Source organism: Podarcis tiliguerta, assembly GCF_965153285.1.
Source record: "Podarcis tiliguerta genome assembly, chromosome: 2".
Classification (NCBI taxonomy): Eukaryota; Metazoa; Chordata; class Lepidosauria; order Squamata; family Lacertidae; genus Podarcis; species Podarcis tiliguerta.
In genome coordinates, this window is record NC_139535.1 from 56502988 (window position 1) to 56523720 (window position 20733).

At 44.3% G+C, this 20733-nt stretch overlaps 1 protein-coding gene across 7 annotated transcripts; it reads right to left on the reverse strand.

Moving 5' to 3' along the window:
* Nucleotides 1-116: 116 nt before the first annotated feature.
* On the reverse strand, nucleotides 117-19105 carry SIMC1 (SUMO interacting motifs containing 1). 7 transcript variants are annotated; one of them, XM_083422924.1, is made up of 11 exons: nucleotides 16673-16809; nucleotides 13862-16498; nucleotides 10330-11079; nucleotides 9238-9467; nucleotides 8116-8185; nucleotides 6206-6354; nucleotides 5724-5909; nucleotides 4548-4676; nucleotides 1639-1798; nucleotides 1335-1419; nucleotides 117-553 (listed from the first exon to the last, which is right to left on the reverse strand). In XM_083422924.1, the coding sequence occupies exons 3-11, from the start codon at nucleotides 11014-11016 to the stop codon at nucleotides 336-338; spliced, it is 1914 nt and encodes a 637-aa protein (XP_083279050.1). In that variant the 5' UTR covers nucleotides 11017-11079; nucleotides 13862-16498; nucleotides 16673-16809; the 3' UTR covers nucleotides 117-335. The 7 variants fall into 7 exon arrangements, with proteins under 7 accessions (XP_083279050.1, XP_083279048.1, XP_083279052.1 ...); XM_083422922.1 differs by lacking the exons at nucleotides 13862-16498; nucleotides 16673-16809 and adding an exon at nucleotides 18478-19105; XM_083422926.1 differs by lacking the exons at nucleotides 13862-16498; nucleotides 16673-16809 and adding an exon at nucleotides 18150-18422.
* Nucleotides 19106-20733: the final 1628 nt, after the last annotated feature.

Genomic DNA, 20733 nt, shown 5'->3' on the forward strand with positions numbered 1-20733 from the left:
GTCACACATCACTAAGACTGCAATCTACATATCGGGGAGTAAGCCCTTCGATACTTACTACTGAATAAACAATTTCCAGTGTTCTTGTCCCTGTAAATGTAAAATTCTCACGCCTCTCACTTAATAAAATAATTTATTATAAAAACTATATGAAACTCAAAACAAAAAGACTAACAAATCTGCATGACAACAGAAATCGAAGATCAAGTTGTACAACCTCCTCTTGTCCACCGATGAATACAAAATGGGGGGTTTAATGTTACTGTTAAAGATCGTTTCTGAAAATTCAGTGCTCAGCTGTTCATACTTGAAGTCTATATTTCAGCTCTCCAATATTAGTTCATAGCAGCGAGAAGTAACTCTTGGAGTAGCTCAGTCTTTTCCTTTATGGGTTGGGGAAGTGGCTGCCCCAGAGTCAGAGAGAGAATATTCTGGAAATCTTCAATGTCGCACTCTACAGAATCTCTTTCAACAAGATCACTGATCTGTAGTTTGGGTCTGGCAGCCTTGATAATCAAATTTACTCGTTCACACACAGAGCTTCTTAAGTGCCCTATAAAAAAGAAAAGTAGGAAACACTTTTGACCGTAAGGGTTGTGCTTAACAGTGGGATAGGGACCTGTTACATTTTTACCTGATAAATGCATCTGCAGGCAAAACGAGTCTCCCCATCAAATTCTATCCATTGTTGTGTTTGCAGGAAACACATTGAAAAATGCTAATATTTGGCAATGTTAAGGACCTACCATATATACTCTAATGATACCTACCATATATACTCTAATATAAGCCGAGGCACCTAATTTTACCACAAAAAACTGGGAAAACTTATTGACTCTGGTATAAGCTGGTTCACCACACCACAAACCTCCTGGTGGGCCAGAATGCATGCATGCGCATACGGCAGATGGGGTTCTCTCCCCCCCCCAGCCCCTGCCTACCTAGGGTGCTGCTGAGAGGCAGAGGCTGGTGGCGGCAGCACCGGAGGAAGAACAAGCAGCCCAAAAGGGCTGCTTTCATGCTGCTCATTCCGCTGCCACCGACGGACCCTCACTCGAGTATAAGCTGAGGGGGGCTTTTTCAGCATAAAAAATGTGCTGAAAAAGTCGGCTTATACTCAAGTATATACAGTAATAGATTTCCACCAGACAATTCTATCAACCTGAGGGTTTTGTTTTTGGTTAGACATACCACCCCTCTATGTGTACATGACTTAATGAGTGAGCAAGACTGCGAAATGGCCCAAGTAGTTTGCTAGCTGACACTTACATAACCTGATCAAGATATAGTGCTGCTATGGAGACAAGCTAATGAGCTGTAAACAAGCTGCTCACCTAGGACTACTCGGCGGTAGCTCAGCAACAATAAAGTCAGTTGGTGAAGCATCTCATCCCACCTCTGCCATGTTGCTTCATTGTCCTGTGAAGAGATAGGTTTTAAGTTACTTTGGTTTTTAGAACGTTTCTATACATTAATAACCGTTCTGGATGCAAGAGGTAGATCCATGTCTCTTAAAGAGGTAAACCCAGTTTGGAATGAAACTGGACTAGTATTAAAGAATACATAAAAACAGGAGGGAATGATGAACACTAACTATTTAGTTCTCGGGATAAATGATGGAAAGGAACTCTGCCGTACCTGGTATGTCAGCTTCAGAGAACAGTGTTTCAGAAAATGCAGTATCTTTTTCAAGGACAAGGGGCGCAGATCAGGGGCTTCTCTGCAGCTGTGGTAGAAAACTAGCTCTAACACTTTGCAGCGCAAGAGGTGGCATTCCATACTGCTTAGGAAGGCTTCCCTGTGAGGAGACAACAATGGAACGATAACTTGTCCCTGTTTTACGAAATTTTCTATACCACCTGTTGCCCAATAAGAGGTTCCCGTTTTTACTAATCTAAATAAAACCAAGGAAGAGCAAAATGAATCAACTGTGAAACAGTTGTACACCTGTCAGAAGCATACTGGAACAGAGGTATTATCACCGGCCTGTAGAACATTGGAAGGGGACATACTAAATTTATCTCCCATGGAAGTGCATGCCATAGCTCTGGAGCAGCACAGAGAAAGCCTGTGTGGGCCAACCTGACCACTAGATAAGATGGAACCTGAAATGGAATTTCCTCATCTGCTCTAAAATTGCAGAGAGGCTCAAATGGGAGCAGACATTCCAAAGCTTATGTGTGATACAGATCATTTTGGGCTTCATATGTCAATGCCCTGAACTAGCTCGAGGAACATACTGCCAAGCAGCATAGTTGATTCAACTGAGTAATGAGGCCTCCCTGACCTGGTACCAATTTAACAGGCCAAGCCACACTTGGGAAAATTGGGGGGGGGGGGGGATAGAGTCCAGAACTGTTCCCAAAGCACAACCCCATCTGGAGCAGGCCCCACTCTTTCAAAATAGCAATGACAAGCTAAACCCATTCTTACAATTTGCGTTGGCAGGAAATAGGTAACCATGGCAGGCAAGGATGAAGAGGGCGTTTGTGGCATAGCATCTCTGCATTCTGAGGCTAACAAACTCATCCAAGAAAAATGGAAGTCCCGGGGCCCACAGTTTGCTATAGACACAAGAAACATGGTAGCTGTTTCCATGCACACTGAACCCTATCTGAATGTGTGCACTCAGTGGTCAGCAAGGCCTGCTATCCTGCTGAAGATGTTTACTGCATGAATAGTGGGTAATGAGAAGTGGGTAAATGCTGTGACTGAAGCTTATCTGCTTCATTTCACCCTGCTGTACTGAGTACAAATAGACTAATGATTGATACAGAACTAATTTGTTCAAAGAAAACCTAACCATGCTCTGCAGCAGGCTTCCCCAAAATGGTACAACCATGTTTTCGGACTACAAATTCCCACCAGCCCAAGCCAGTATAGCCAAAGGTCTTTGACGGGTGTTGAAGTCTAGTTTGAAGTCTAGTACATATGGAGGAAACCAGGTTGGGGAAGGATATTTCTATAAATACAGCTGTGGAATTATTTTATAAGATGTTGCTTTAATTAGGCTGTTAATAGGTGATGATAAGCAATCAGCAGAGAGTGAATTCTCTTTGTTTTCTACACTAAAAGTAGAAAACCTAAAACAAGCTTACTTTGAAGTAATACCCTTTTCATTTTAGTGAGATCCAAGAAAACATGCAAAGCATAGCCATTTTTATTTTATTTTTTTGCTATTTAGAATTTGTCATTAACAACACTGGAATAACATTCACAAATTAAGACTGCAATCCTAAACTTCCTTGCTTGGGTGTAAGGCCACCTGAAGTCAATAGCCGACTGGGTGGGATGTCGTCGCTCACAGCTTCTCCCACCAGGTACACCTCTGGCAGTGGACGTACATTTCCTCTGATTCGGTCCTTTTTTGTTTTCTAAACTACACTTGGAGACTACTGAAGGCTTCATGTAGGTTTATGAAGTTAAGCATGGAGCAGAAAAAAGTACATAGTGAAGTTCTTTTACTGCTTACATTATACTAGAACTTGGCATCTCATAAAGAAATAATTGATTGGCAATGGGTTCATGCCAGCCAAAAGAAAAGTATACATTATATGAAAACTTAATTTCATACAGGCAGCCCTTTAATGTTTGGTGCATTACTGTATTTTAATATTTTGTTGGAAGCCGCCCAGAGTGGCTGGGGAAGCCCAGCCAGATGGGTGGGGTATAAATAATATATTTATTATTATTATTATTATTATTATTATTATTATTTTCTGTCAAAATATGTAGTAATGAATGTTAACCAAGATTTATGTTGAAATGATTAAGGTAACTTAATGGAGCAGACAACTACCAGCAACTATCAGTCATAATGACTATATGGAGCTCCCAGATTCAAGAGGCAGTATACTACTGTACCAGCTGCAAGGGAGCAACAGTGGGAGAGGGTTAATGCCTTCAGGAAGGATCTCAGAAGCATCTAGTTGGCTGCTGTTGGAAGAGGCATACTGGACTAGATGGATCTTTGGTATGACCCTGCAGGCATATTTAGTGGCTGTGATGGGGAATGTCCTGCTCACAGGCTAATTAGGCCCACCAGGCCCCCACATCTTGTCTGTGATACTGCTTCACCCAAGCCAAATCCACTTGTCCATCATCTTGTAAGGCCAGTGGGCATATTGGGAATCTTGCAGAAGTTCTGTGGATGCCAGTCACAAAATGCTGCCATATCTAAAGGAACTGAAAGGCAGACCACAAAATGCTGGTGGCATGCTCCCATTCGGCAACCCATCAACAGGAAAAAGACACCCGTGTCTACCACTGCTACATTTGCTGATAGAAAGAAGCTCATTGCCTCTCTGTTCAGAACAGATGGGAAGGCTGGGTGACACATATCAGCGAAATACTTTTGCTGGCTCTCTAGATCTGCATAGGACCTTTAGTCCTCCCAAGATTAGGCACAGTCGCACCAAATACTTGGTCTTTGTCCAGAAACAGTTGAACATCCAGGTATTTAATGAGTAGGTCTTCTGGGGGCATGAGGGCAGTTGGGCAGTGACACAGGGAAGGAGAGAAGGATTTTTTACACCCACACCCCTTACCTGTGGCAGCGCTTGGGAATATTCAGCCATGAATAAAACACATTATCTACAATTTTACTGGTGCTGCAGTTTGGAGACTTGTCCACTTCTATTGCTATAGAAAGCATCCTCTGCAGGAATGCCACCTCCCTAAGTCAGAGAAACAGGAAACAATAGTGTTAATCACCTCAACACTACCCCACTGTAGTGTATCAAACATCTTGCTCCCAAACCAACAGAGAACCATCAGAACATAGCTACCATATCAGGGAAGATGAAAATTCTGATGTACAGCCTCACATGAGATAGAGCTGAAACATTCAGAACTTGTTCATGATACTTAATGGGCATTTGAGTAGCAAGCTAATGAACTTGAGGCCTGTTTCAAGCCATTTTCTCAATGGTGCAGCTTCTTTCCAAATTGCTTCTGTTCTGCTGATAATCCATACAGCCATAGAAATGCTGGAATCTGCTTCTTAAGGGGGTTGCTTAAGTCACATGATGTGCCGCAACATTCCTGGCCTCCATGAAGTATGTTCCCACAACTGCATGGAGTCCCAGCCAAATGAAAAATTCCACAGCAGGTGTGGGGAACCCTTGGCCCTCTAGCAGTTGCTGAACTAGAACTCCCCAGACATCATGACCAATGGCCCAGAATGGTAGAAGTTGTAGTTTAACTACAGCTGGAGGGCCAAAGGTTATGCACATCTTTTCTACAGTGTAAACATTAGTAATGGTAGAGAGGTCCAGTCCAAGAGCGGAATTGTATCTTTTTTCTGCTGATATCTACTGAAGACAGGAAGAGGCTCGTCAGGCTCAGATCCCAGGCTTACTGAGATAGACAGACACCCACCACTATCAGTGCATCATCATCATCATTGAAACCAAATGAAAACCTAGAAGAAAATCTGTCCTTCCCTAGTTCACCAGGGCCAAGGATGGGGTACTTGTGGGCCTCCAAATATTGTTGAACTACATTTCCCATCCTCCTTGGTCACTGGCCAATGGGAGTTGGGAGTCCAACAACATGGAAAGCCACAGGTTCCCTGTTTCTGGGGTAGGTCATCCTAAATTGGGAAAGACACCTAGATAACCACCTGAATAAGTATGATTTTTGCTTTAAAGTATATCTAGGAGGAAACCCCTCTCTACAATGTACAGTGCAAAAGAGAAAAAAATGTACACTCCCCTACTTACGTTTGGGACTGAAATTGTGGAATGACGTCATCGGTTTGTGCAGTCTGGTTTAAGTGCAATTCTGGTACAGAGCTGCTGCTCACGGCTCTGGAGGTTTCTAGTGAAGGAATGGTCTTCTGCACGTGTCTTCTGTACTGCGTAACCCGTATACCCATAACTGCAGCTACTAGCCATTCAATCACTTCCCTGCAACAGAAACAAGAGTATTAGTGAAGGATGTGCTTGTGTGTCCTCTTGCCATGACCTCAGGTGCTTGTCTGTGGCAAGTGGTCTTGCATGTCACCCACATATATTTATGGGCTTTAGCCTAGTGAGTAGTCACTAGTATTTGTAGTGCTTTAGGTTGAGTCTCACACGTGCAGGCTCTTAAAATCAGCAGTGGCCAAAGGGCACATGTAGCAGAGAACATGTGACAAGTGAAATTTCTCAAGCCCTAGTTGCTTGGCACACAGGAAGCCTCTCTAGATTAAAGTGATAATTACTTGACATTGTCGAAGCAATGGTCACAGGAAAGCACTGCTTTGGCAATGGATTTGTGCAGAGTGCCTGTTCTGGCCATCCTCTGGAAGTCATCCTCCAAGGTCTGGATCACATACTGCAAGAAGAGGAGTCGCCCAGGAAACTTTCCTTTCTAAGGGTACCAGAAAAAATCAAACACGGAATTATTTATAATAAGCCCTTGCTCCTCTGTATGATGAGCTTACAAACCTAAAAACCTGGGCTGAAACTGCCAGGCATGTGCTATTATGCAAATTATAGGCAATGTTTACACATGAATAAGACAAGAAACATAGTCATAACCCCCCCCTATGAGAGTCTCGTGACTGGATTGGCCATGCAGCACTCCAGCCAAGTGTGCATGGTAGCTGGGGAAGTTCATTCCTCTCCAGGCTTAACCCTGTAGATCTCTTCTGTTAGTATCTGCTGTGACCTATATAAACTCTGAGGCCCACCCATTTCAAGCAACCGTCACCAGCATACAGGTAAGATGTTTTCATTTTAAAGGAGAAAAACAAAAGTGGAGATTTTCAGTATACTGATTTCTGTTATTTCATGGGATTTTGGAATACAAACAGTCCTGATTGTAGCTAGGCCAAAATGGATATATCCATGAGGGTCAGCTTACACATGATACTGGTCCTGTGTTTGAACAAGCATGCTTAAAACTTGGCTGCTTTTTGGAAAAAGCCAGCTGTGGGGCCCTGGTCTCAAAACACCTACTTGATCAAGATTTATGGGTCCATGTTGGTTTTCTAAAATCACCCTCTTATCTGGAGGCCTCATAGCTGCCACAAGATTAATCACACTTGTTTAAATATCAGAGTAACTGTTAGAATATGTGACTAACATCATGTGGGGTTTGGCCCTGAAAGATGTAGATACTGCTAGATGTTGGCAAGACTGAGGCACAAAGGAATTTGAAGCACTTGCCCCAAAGATATAAAGCAGATCCACGTGTGAGTGAAGACAAAAATAATAGCATTAATGGTCCTTGCTCAGGAAAGGGGAATCTGTGGCCTTCCAGACGTTGCTGGAATTCAACTCCTATCACCTCTGACCATTGGCCATGCCAGGAATGGCAGATGGAGTTGGGAGTCCCACAACATCTGGAGGGCCACAGGTTCCCTGGCCCTGCTCTAAACATGAAGCGCCTCATTCAGTAACAAGCATGTAGAGGAGTGGCCAGTTTTGTGTAAGCACTCGGGATGTAGCCAAAACAACAACAACAGTTCAGTAGTGATAAATCATACATGGCATTGACCACGGAATGCCAGGTTTTGGGAACAGTAAGAACAGCAACCAACCAACCAACCAACCAACCAACCAACCAACCAACCAACAAACAAACACAAACAAACCCAGCCTGGCAGGAAGAGCATATAATCAACAGTAGTTGCATAGCCTGTGGGCTGTGAAGAATGCACAAGTTTCCTCCCTCCTCCCTATGTGTGTCCACCCCCCCCCCTCAGTTAGTTCTGGGGGTGGTTAGAAGAACCTAGCACAGAATGCAGGGGCAGAGAATTGAATCATTCTGCCTCTTCTGGCTGAAACGCATTGGGCATTTACATGTTTTTTAAAGTGCATTACACTTTCTTCGGCCACTTGAGGTTGGTTCTCTTTCCTGTCGTTCCGAAATCAAAGAGACCACAAAATGTCCTTTGGCAAGCCTTGATTTATTGACAGTGACTAAGATGTTCAGCCAGGTAACTTTCCTTCCTCTTTTTCTGCAACAAATGCAAAGCAGTCACTGCCAATCAGGCTTACTTCAAGATCAATTTGTTAGTACAGGGGCTGGCATGGGAACACTTCTCTTAGTTGCAAAGCAAAGGCTGGCAGAATGATAGTTTCTTAAAAACCACCCATCCCACACAGTGAGATGTAATCAACATACCTGCTCTTCTATTACCACTCGCAGTAGCAGCCAGTCCCATACCACAGTGTCAGCCCTTGCTGGATGAAGTCTAAAATTAAGAAGTAGGCCTGTTATACCATCAAATCTTTATCACAAACGTTCTTTGTAATAGCAAATCAAAGACACATTTCAAAGCATCCAGTCTATTGGTTCCTTGGTGGTATTTTGTGAAGAGTGGCAATTGTTAATATGCAGTTTAGTAAAACACATACCACATTAACCATGACCAACTGATGATAGGACTCATTAGTTGTATTCTGCCCTGGAAGTGCCATAAACACCTGCAGGGTATTGCTTGGACCATTACTAGTGATGGCTCCTGTTATAAAAGCTCATGCTATGGTCCAACTGTTTAAGTCACTAACGTTTACAAATACTGTAGAAGAGGGCATTTGGGCTTTTTGAAATAACATTTAAAAAGTATCAGATCTTCCTTTGCAGCAGTACCCTGCTCTTTTGTGAACCTTCTGGTTATTTGTTTATTTTAAAAGGTGCAAACAGATACACTGTATTTCACTAGAGCAAGGCGACCACTCTCCCAGTTGTGAACATTCTTGATATTGCACTTACTGCCTTTGAATGGGGACTTGTAGCAATATTTAACCAATGATAAAATGCAGTTGGGGTGCATGTTCTGGCTGTATGAATAAGCTGCTATTACATACAGTTGTTCCATTGTAATGTAAATTTGATCACATAATCACTTAATTAAATAGCTTTTCCATGCAGCTGCCTATGATCTTATTGTGAATTTTATTGACGTTGTTTTATTTTGTTTAGTCTCTACATGGCTCATTTTTTATTTAAATATGGATACATCTTCTGCCCTGGGACCACCTTTCAGTGAAGGGTGCATGATCAACGTTCATAATTAATAAAGAGTAGGCCTCACAGAAATGAAAAGATCAAACCATTAAAAGAGCAGAGTATGTTTCTGCAAGTGCAGCTATTTATCTGTTTCCTTAAGCAATCACTTACACACAAAACTATGGCAGAATTTACAACACAGTTGTAACACAACCACAAAGCTTAGAAAAAAAGGATCATGGTCCTTTGCAAGGCAACACAAAATAAAAAAATAGTAATTCACGGGATACATACGACTGGATTTTCATCAACAACATATAAGCATCTTTCTGTGTCTCTTGTTGCACATCTTGTTGATCTGAGCTCAAGAGAATCTGCCTGATCACACACGATGTGATCTCCTTTGGCGGGTAGTGCTGGGAGGTTACATAATCCATAAGGAAGTCCAAGGTTCCCTGGAAGAATTTCTCCTCGATAGTGCTGAACACCATGCTTAGTTTCCGGGATGGGATAGGCTGCTTCTTCTGTGGATACAGTGAAACATAAACATTGCATAACGTTCCTGAGCACAAGTGAAGAGGGATTGAAAAAAATTCTGCAGGAAGTTTTCTATTGCTATTTTCTTCTACAGAAAATTTTCCAAAATGCCCCGCTTCATAAAATTGGTAACTTAACATATGAATGCAATGAAAGGCAAACTGGGCAGCTGAAATGGATACAATACTAGTCCAATCTTAGATCAAATTTATAATTAACTTTTCTCAGGTGACTACATAGGAAGCACATGCATGTATTTGCACAGGACTTCAGGCATCCTAAAATGAGTATGTTAAAAGGCAGTGAAAACTGCTTACTTACAATTTAATATTTGGGAAAGTATGATGTTGAGTAGTTACAAATTAAAATACAAGTAATTATTCCAATAAAAATAATTTCTGAATGAAGATTCAAATTTGTTTGAACATAAACGCATAACAAGTCCCCCCCCCCCCCCATAAGGTATTTCTGTTCAACTGTCTTTGCCAACTGAGAGGGAGAACCCTTCTCAGATATTTAAACATGTAAAATAAAAATGGCCTCCTTCTTTTACAGCAAATATCTACTTAAGTAGTAAGCCCCACTGAGTTCAGTGCAGCTTATTCCTGAGTAGGCATGCATAGGATTGCACTTTTAGAGACTCTTTCTCTTTCACACATGCTTATTTGTGAAGCTGTCAAACCTGTGCAGTGCTGCGAGACCCACAATCAAGTTAAACATACTAGAGCCTTGGTTGATGTTGGACATTTCAGCCTGCATGACCTCATTCCTGCTCTTTCTTGTACAGCCTGGTTCTTTCCATCTCTTTTTATTCAGACTACTGAAGCACTGGTCTCTTCCATCAATTACCTGTTCAGCATCTTTTTCCTGCACCACATTTTGGAAAAAGGGGTAATGTACAGGAACTCCCTGGAAGTACTGCAATGTTTTCAACCAGACCTTGATGTCGATCCTCTTCGTTGGCTCCCAAACATCTGATTTTACAGCATTTGGTGCCGGGTTATTTGCCTCTAGAAAATGCTGATTAGCTTCTGCTAGAGATGGAGATGTGCTCATTGGAGAACAGGAGGGGATGGGGCTTGGGGAATGTCTCTGATGTAGTGGGGAATGCTGTGGGCTGGGCTCTTCCACAGACGGACCAGCACCAGGAACCTCTTCCACACAGTCCAAGGGGGCTTGACATTCACTGCTGCTGGGGGTTGAAGAGAAGGAGAAAACATCAGACCCCACCTGGGGGCTTCCTAAGGAGCCCAGATCACTGTTGTAAGTGGTGTGGCTGCTGTTTTCAGAGTCCCCACCATAGCTGGGGATGATGGGGCAGCTGCTACATTGAAATAAGGGCTGCTTCTTTATAGCATCTTCTTGGGGGGAAGGCAGCTCACAGTCTCTGTCCCACATGCTGATTGGCACATCAACTTTGTTCTCAGCGCTTTCAGTGGTGAGGATTTTTGGACAGCACACCGAGTGCATGCTGACTGGAGTAGAGTGCTTCAGGTCCTGAATGCCACTGCAACTGTCATGAAGAGGGCTGATCATGTCATCCTCAGTCCCCGTCAGATCGATTACAGTGATGTCATCCCCAGTGAGATCAATGATCTCCTACAAGGAGAGAAGGGGTTGGGGTGAGAGAAAGAAAAAGATTTACATCACTGCATGACACAGCTTTGACTAAAATTATAAATCCTAAATGGTTGAGGGGCACACCCTGGAAATTGTAGAATCCCCCCCGACCAATCAATAGCATTTATCCTATGCCAATATTAGATGATGGGGTAAATGGAGAAAAGTTATTGGCAACAGTGGCTGCACAACTCCCACAGTTATCATGGAGATTCATCCATGATAAAGCCTGAATATATAATTGTAGAACTGCAGCAAGATCTTCTGGTTTTGGATGGGTGTTGCTGACTTAGGTTATTAGTTGGTAGGACACAACTCTCTCTCCCACCCCACAGATATGGGTCTCAGCTGCTAGTATTTATTTATTGTATTTGTTCCCCAAGGACCATGTACCTCAATTAACCCATGGCAAGAAGTTTAATCGCCTAGTTGCATAATTCATCCCATGGCAGAAACAGCAGCAGTTAGCTCTCTGCAACCCTTCTTGGTCTGTACTGGCCACCTTTTCCCAGTACTAAATCACACAAAGCTCATGCCTCAAATGCATGGGTTTTCTATTTTGATAGTATTAAAGTAAAAATCCTCAGAGGGAATTTATATAGGGGAAAAGAATGCCAGTGGTGTGTAATCTCCTGCTTATCATGCTTCTGTCCTGTAAAGGAATCAAACCTGTGACCTTGGCGTTATCAGCACCATGCTCTAGCCAACTGAACTACCCACAGGTGCTCAAAGCAAAACTTTTTCTCTAATTAATGCATCTAGACACCCATACATTTCCTTATCATGTGGCAAAATCAAATGTTCATATAAACATGACAAACAGGAGTAAAGGGAGCCTTGTGCACTGGGACAGAGAGATGTACTGCTGTCCTGTTTGCCTAATGCTACCACTCTGGATTATGACTACTGTTGGTGATCACTTCAAAACTTAGTCAGCCTGATGATGCGAGAGTTATTACTCTGAATGGTGATGCACTCAATTGCTGGCTGAAGCTGTCCCAGGTGGGACACATTAAGCCAACAAGGACAGGGTAGTACATACCCACTTGAATCTGTTATGAGAAGTCAGGATAGCAGGCCCCAGGAGTGGGGGGTGGAAAGACAGTGGAGATTATGGCACAAGAAATATAAAGTAATAGCAACACAGAGAGGCAAAGGATATGAATTATTGCAAAAAGGCTCTGAAACAGGTTTTTAGCAGGCATACCATACCTGTTCTTTTTAGCTCTGCTATATCGATTGTTTGATTGAGTTTACTTATATGCTACTTTTCCACAAACATTCAAAACATCAAAATGCAAATATACAAAATACAGAGCACATCATTAAATTCAAAAATGACAAAAATCAATAATCTAACAAACACAGAATAAATTCAATATTACTAAAAAAACCCTCCAGACCCAGTCTAGGTTTCAGTACATAAATACAAAACAAGAGTTAACTGACAATAAAGTTGTGGTCTTCCTGCATTCCAAGGAGCCTTACTCAAATGTAGTTCAGAGGGGAGAAGTGCTCTCACCAGCCTAGATGCCATACAGATGGCTCCCATATCCTTGCTTGAGAGAAGGCTGGAAGCAGCAAAGGGCAAATGCTGGGGAGAGGATTGATGGCTAGTCTCTCCCAACCCTACCTGTAGATGACAAGGACTGAACCTGGCATCTTTTGCATGCTGTGTGCACCCTACCACTGAGAAACAGTCCTTCTGCTATGTTCCCATTCAAGATATAGCAAGTAGATTTTATATACTGAAAGCCTATTTGGAGCATTCTTTGACAAACATTCCAGAGGGGACGCAGAGAGGAGAAAAACAGTCCCAGGTGAGGCACCTCAAAAGAAAATTATGCTTAACACATACACACACCCACACCCTGCACTAGACAAATCAGTAAAATGACTTATTGTATGAAATTTATGATTCAGGAAGTGACAATGTGACTCTCATATTGGATCCCTAAATATGGCACTGAGGTTGAACGTTTAAAATTATGGCAGAAGTGAACAAGATATCGCTGCTTAGCATGAGCAAGAAACATCATTTGGAGATGAAACAGTTCTGAATAAAGGGCCCTAGCTCAAATGACCTTCCTACAAACAAGTTTTGAAACCTAAAAGGAAGTGCCTAACTGCCATTCCTTTTACCATTTCAATTCTCCCCGCTGGAACCTCTGGATCTTTGAAAGTAGCATCAGAATTAAATGGCCAACAGAATTCCAGTTTGGCTGGAGGCCTCCCTGCTTGCATAAAAACATGGGGATGTAACCAATTCTGGTCCTGCTCAGAGAAGGCCCATTGAAATTAATAAACCAAACTTATGTCCATTAGCTTCGATGCATCTACTTTTAAGGAGGACTAGCACTGTTTACAACCCATACTCCTCAAGTCAGCTCAGAAGTATTCAAGATTTCTTGAAAAGTTACAAACGAGACGGCTAAAAGCTGCTCCTGCACCCTTGCAAGATACCGTATTTTTCTGTGTATAAGACTAGGCTTTTTTTAACCAAAAAATTAGGTTTAAAATTGGGGCTCGTCTTATACACGGGTAGTGCTGAGGGATGTTTTCTTAATTTGGAATCCCCCAAAACAGGGAGCGTCTTATACGTGGAAAAATATGGCGCTTACCAGGCGGAAACAACAAGGATTCAGGAGAGACTATTTACGGGGCAAGAGGGCCTAGCTTTTCTTTGATCAACTCCTTTATTATTTATTTGACAATATTTATACCCTGCATTAGAGTCCCTCACAGGGCGCAATTTCCTTACCTGGGTTGTCGCTGATACCTCTCAAAGCTTCTAGTAGCTTTTTGTAGGGCACACAAGAGGAAACGTGGCAGAGGGAGATGTTTCAACTGCCGCTCACTCTTCTGCTTAACCACAACACGCCTGAGAGGAAATAACCTCTCTTTCCTTTTATAACCAACAAATTGCAAATTTGTGCAAATCTTATTATCTTTAGCAAGATTCAAACAGTCACAACACACAGCATTTTACATAGGCCTATTTATTTCCATTTTTGCCAACGCCCATTGCCACCCCCCTTAGTGAAGGTTTCAGGCCTCGGCCTACTAGGAGGAAGTGAAGCCCCGCACCAGTGACCAGAGCGCAAGGAACCAATGTGGTCTGAGTGCAATTCTTTTGTTATTTCTGAGTCTGATTCCTGCTCTGATTTCGAAGTTCCCTCAACTCAACAACTTGCCCTTATTCATTTCCCCCATTTTCTAACTGCACCAAAATTAGGAGCATAAAGCAATTCTCAAAGTAGCTCTGGCCTCGATATGCACCGTGTGTTCCAAGGAAAAGGCTGATGCAACTTTCACTGACTGCTTTAAAAACAAATAAAAGTAGCATAATGTCAAGCACAGGCTCTCAGGAACTGGGCTGAGACCACCTCCTGCCATAATACCATAAATAAGCCTTTATTTGTAAACTACACACTTCCAGTCACTACCAGCCTCTGTCACTTGAAAATTACTGAACTAGACATAAAAGCTCCTACAGGCCATTATCCAGAGTTCATAATCCTTTAAAAAAAATCAGTTGGCAGCTAATCATGGCAGCTACGTTCAATTTCCACTGCTAGAGGCCGTATGCTTCCAAATACCTGTTGCGGGGAATAACAACTTGAGAGAGAGCAAGTGCGGTCACATCTCGAGTTTGTGTAGAATCAGCAAATGAAGCAATGAAAGGCAGCACAGAGGGAAAGAAGTAACAGTTGCCTAGTGTAGAAGACAAGGAGTCACAGCAGAAAGCAGACAACTACAGTAGCCTGAAGTGTGCCCTCCACATTGTGGGATGCAGTTATAAGGAACGGGCACAAAATTGTCCTGACCTGCAACCAGTGTGAGGTGAACTCAAACAACTCACGTTTTACATACCGGAGATCCTTAATTTGAATCCAGGATCAGGGAGGAATGTTGTCCATGGTCAGGCACACAGGACCAATCCACAGAAGCACTGCAGGGACCAACCAGTCCTTTTGCTCCACCTTATTTCCCAACCAACGCCTGTGACCAATCCACACCTTCCATCTCACCAGATAGGTGGCGCTGCCAGCTGGCATCCTAGCAGGACTCAGTGCACATGCCTGCACAATTATCTCGCACATCCTGGCAGCAGCACCCATCTCACTTGGCATACCCTAAGAGTAATGCTCTTTTCACAGTTCCGGGTACTTAGCGAACAGGGCAGGAGGATGTGCTGCCCCGGAGTCATCAAGCTCCTTGAACCCTCCCCTGCCTTTGTAGTCCCTTCCTGAACTCACATGGCGCCAGATCCTAGTAGGCTGTGGGAAATGAGATCGCCATCAATAAACAACATATGTGACAAAGATAAAGCCTTTAATCAGCAGCATTCAGAAAGGGAAGAGATCCTGAAAGGGAAAGGCATAAGCATCAGGGGGCCAGCCAGGCACCCTAACAAGGTCATGTGCAGGGTTATGACATGATAGCTGGTTTGGCATATCCAGTGGCTTTAGCTCCATGCTAGGAACAGCGTCACAAGCTGCAAGAGGACTGAGGTGGTTTGCCAATTTGTGACATAAAGCAGGGCAATCCCAGGCTTCTCATAGCTGACACAGATCCAAGTGCCTTGATACCATATGGCAGCTGTGGGGAACGTTTGACACTCCAGATGTTGGTGAGCTACAAGTCCCAGCACGCATCACCAATGCTCAGGGATCATGGGTTACTATAAATCAGGGGTGAGGATCCTCTAGCCTGCAGGCCAACTTTGTGCAGCCAAGTTCCCCGACAACCAGCTAGTTGTCTAGCATTTGGGAAATGTTGCACAAAGCAATTTGATGCATTCCCTTCTAGGCAACCTTCCAAGGGCCATATATCCCACAGCGGTGGGCAAGATCAGAGGCTGAAGTAATCAACAAATGTAAATTTTATTTTTATACCTTGGGCTAGTTTCTACACCCATCCACATACTCTCTTATCCTTAATCCAAACCAGCAAGAGGCACTACTGGAGTTCAAGGACACATTTCTAATCAGACAAAACAAACCAAGTACAAACCGAGTACAGTACAAACCAAGGCCAATGAGTGGCGGCTTAGGCAAAATTCCAAGAGTCATCCAGAGACTCCTGAAGGCCACTTTCAACACCTGGCCCTGAGTTTCCCCAACCCTGTCATAGATGAACACAAACTGCATGCAGGTTAGTGAATGGAGTTCCATGCAGAGGAGAGAGTGAGTTGGCAAGAGAGATGGGAAGCTTGGTCCCTCCTCTGTGCCTAGCATAAAAAGCAAATGGGCTGCTAGAGGAGGGTTCCTCCCTTCTCCACAGAAATACAGCTTTTGCCTCTTCTTCCGGGTCATGTGGCCAGCATGACTAAGCTGCTTCTGGCAAACCAGAACAGCGCACGGAAACGCTGTTTACCTTCCTGCCAGAGTGGTACCTATTTATCTACTTGCACTATGACGTACTTTCGAACTGCTAGGTTGGCAGGAGAAGGGACAGAGCAATGGAAGCTCACCCCGTTGCGGGGATTCGAACCACCGACCTTCTGATCGGCAAGTCCTAGGCTCTGTGGTTTAACCCACAGCGCCACCCGCATCCCAGCGCCACCCACATGCCTAAGCTCTACTAAACCCACATGCACCCAGGGTGGATTTCACCCAGAATCTAAAACACACATCAAATAATGTAATGTGATAGGCTAATAGGTCTGGAAAGGGAGTTTCACAATTTGGGAGCCACCAGCAAAAAGACCCTCTTGCCAGTAGCTATCCTCCTACACTGAGAAGGCAGGGGCTACTAGTTAAGGACCATCACAACAGAACTTGATTGGCAGGCAGGCTCATGTGGGAGAGAATAGCCCTTTCGATACCGAAATTGTTTAGTACTTTGAAGGTCAACACCAGCACCCGAACTGAACCCAGAAGCAAACTGGCAACTAGCGAGAACCTTTTAGTAGTGGGGCGATGTGATAGCAGCCATCAGCCCCATTAATAACCCAGTTGTGGTGCTCAAAACTAATGATGCTTCTTTAATGTTTTTCAAAAGTCACATGCAACACATAATAATAGTTTAGCCCAGAAGTTACTAGAACATGCGCAACTGTCACTTGTAACTGACATTATGATGTCATACTATGTAGTCAGTTATTCAACAAGTGTGGAATTTCATTCTGTTTCACCTCTGCACATCCCATTATTGTTCACAGGAGCTACTGTTCTACTCTGGGGGCTACCATTTCTTCTTTGGACGTTCATCCCCTCCATTAGCCATAGCAAACTTCATTTGATTGCTCCACATCTTCCCAGTTATCCCAATTTCATTCTCCATTCTTTTACTATGCCACATATATCTGCTTTACAGCACTGCCCATGATGTCAGGAGAGACTCATGGCCTTGTTTATAGCTTTCTGCAGTACAGGACCTTTTCCTTCCATTTAGCTGGCCACACACAGATTCCCTTTTTAGCATTCAACTTCCATTTCCATTGTTTTAAATGGCAACTGCTACTCAGTTGGAGTTTGGGAGGCACCACAGTTTAGTGGCAAAGCATTTGATCCCTGGAATCCCGTTCAAAGGATCCGGTTGTCAGAGCTGAGAACAGCTGATCTGCCCTGGTGTGAGGCAGTTTCCTGTGCATCTGTTTTTCCTTATGGGTATCCTCCTGAAACAGATCGGCTCATGGCAAAGTGGGCAGAGCAAGGTCATACCAGCAACATCGTGATCAAGCTCCAGCACCACGGTTCAGGAGCGAGATAAGGAATTTCTGCAATAGGGAGCACTGCAGGATCGCGTGCAGTGAGTTATTTGTCAGGATCCCACAGATAACAAAGCTGGCTTTACCAACTCCTGTTCTCCAAGCCTCACTAAAATGCATTCAGGCACACTTGTTTGCGTTACGTTAAAAGGAAGAGGCGCTCCTCTTTACGGGATTGTTGTTGTTTAGTCGTTTAGTCGTGTCCGACTCTTCGTGACCCCATGGACCAGAGCACGCCAGACACTCCTGTCTTCCACTGCCTCCCGCAGTTTGGTCAGGCTCATGTTTGTAGCTTCGAGCTTGATGGGATAGTTTTTACCAAAAGCATATTTACCCGAAGGCTGCAGCTTCGGACGTCAGTCGTGCCCTCTGGAAACGCCGACTTTATCTGCGCGCCCTACAAATTTAGTTCCCAGCCAGCACAATATTCTCCTGCGTTTGGCGACCCGGGCGCGTATGAACAAGCCTGCGTGTGCCCAGCCGACGGCGCCTGCCTCCCGGCACCCCGCCACTGCCTACGGGAGCGCGTGGGGAGAAGTGAATGGGCAAGGAGAGGAGAAATGACTCGGAGTCCCCAAGGCAGAAAGGAGGAGAGACGCCGGCAGCGGCCGCCAAGTCCAAGCCTCGGGACCAGAAAACAGCACGTTCGCGGCGCAACTCACCGGGGGCTCGGCGGGCGGCCGCCGCCATCTCCGCTTCCTCTTTTCGCCCTGGCGCCGGCGGGGAGACCAATCATAGCCGCTTTCCCCATCGGAGCTCGACTCAGCGACAAGAACCTCGGCCATCGAGCCCCTTCTGCTCAGTCCCGCCCGTCGGGGGGCGTGGCAAAGCGGAAAGGGCGAGGCTGAGCCCAGCTCCGCTGCTTTATAGGGCCAAGCCGGGCTGGCCGCTTCCGTTGGGATCCGACTGACCCCGATATTATTATTTTCCTTTCCGCGACTCGCTGACGTTGAGAACTCCGATTCGGAAGGGCGGGGCTTAACGGAGCCCCAGGGAGTTCCTCACCGCCGCTGTTTGCTTCACAAATATACATCAGGGGGTTAACGACCTTGGTTGTATTTCTCAGCAGGTGGAAAGGGGGGAAGGAGAGTTTGTTGTGGCTGCGGTCCAGAGTCCCCGCCTGGATCACTCCCAAAGGAATCGGGCGCAGACAAAGCAAGCACAAAGCAGCTACGCGCTTGTAGCAAACACACAAACACATGATCCTCTGTGTCACTCATGGCTAGGAAAGTGTGTGATCAAGGCATGCTTGAGTCAGGTTCTTGTATTTGGCTTCAGGACAGTTATTCACCGACGCTTCCCTCCAGTTCATAGAATCATAGAATCATAGAATCATAGAGTTGGAAGAGACCACAAGGGTCATCGAGTCCAACCCCCTGCCAAGCAGGAAACACCATCAGAGCACTCCTGACATATGGTTGTCAAGCCTCTGCTTAAAGACCTCCAAAGAAGGAGACTCCACCACACTCCTTGGCAGCAAATTCCACTGTCGAACAGCTCTTACTGTCAGGAAGTTCTTCCTAATGTTTAGGTGGAATCTTCTTTCTTGTAGTTTGTATCCATTGCTCCGTGTCCGCTTCTCTGGAGCAGCAGAAAACAACCTTTCTCCCTCCTCTATGTGACATCCTTTTATATATTTGAACATGGCTATCATATCACCCCTTAATCTCCTCTTCTCCAGGCTAAACATGCCCAGCTCCCTTAGCCGATCCTCATAAGGCATTGTTTCCAGGCCTTTGACCATTTTGGTTGCCCTCCTCTGTACACGTTCTAGTTTGTCAGTGTCCTTCTTGAACTGTGGTGCCCAGAACTGGACACAGTACTCCAGGTGAGGTCTGACCAGAGCAGAATACAGTGGCACTATAACTTCCCTTGATCTAGATGCTATACTCCTATTGATGCAGCCCAGAATTGCATTGGCAATTCAGGCCAAGCTAGGAATAATTGGCCTTGCAGTTGCAACTGTAGATACATCTTGCGGCCTAAATAATCACGGATACATCTTGCAGTTTAGCTACGGGATGGTGTTTCTGCAGACTCAGCACTTAGCAGGCTGAAGTTAGCTGTGTAGGTGATGTGATCGATTCAGAATCGTGACGCCCCTGAATTAAAACACACAGGTATGGCACTCCTGAGTTATAGCTCTCGGGTATCTGAAAAGTGTTCTGTTTAAGCAGAGTGACAGATGATGTGAGCATAGGTGTGCTGTTGCTGTGCCTTTCACCTTCCAGCTAGCTGGAAGAAACTTGGCAGTTTCTCTGCATTCCTAACCAGGCACAGGCTCTTCTTGCTGTCCTGCTAGGTACTGATAGTGGACTGTAGGTTATTGTTAAGCAGAAATGCTTCTTAGAAGCTGATACCAAGGAAGTGGCCATTGAGTGTACTCCCCCCCCCCCCATGCTATAAGCTGCTTAGACTGTAGGGGCTTACCCCTCCCTGCAATACCAGTCTGTCAAGTATCTGTTAAACTGAGCATACTGTCAATGGAACATTCTCATGAGTAACAACAGGTGCAAATTTGTAAATAGCAGACTGAGGAACCAAGGTATATAACATGTCCAGACTCACCAAAATAAGGCAATCAGCCTTACATTAATCTTGGCAAACAGGATACAAGCCACATACTCTGTTGGAGACCACCTCTTTCTGTCATCATCATCATCATCATTTATTTATACCCACCCACTGGTTTCCCCAGGCACTCTGGACGGCTCCCAACAGAATATTAAAAACATAGTAAGACATCAAACATTAAAAAACTTCCCTAAACAGGGACATATGTGACATATGATAGCTTTGGGTGGTCCTTGGCTAAAGGGCTGTGCAACTATTCAACAGTTTTGACAACTTGTTATGTATGCTTTTAGAATCCAACTTATTTATGTGATTGCAAGTTGTTTCAAACATTGTTTAACAAT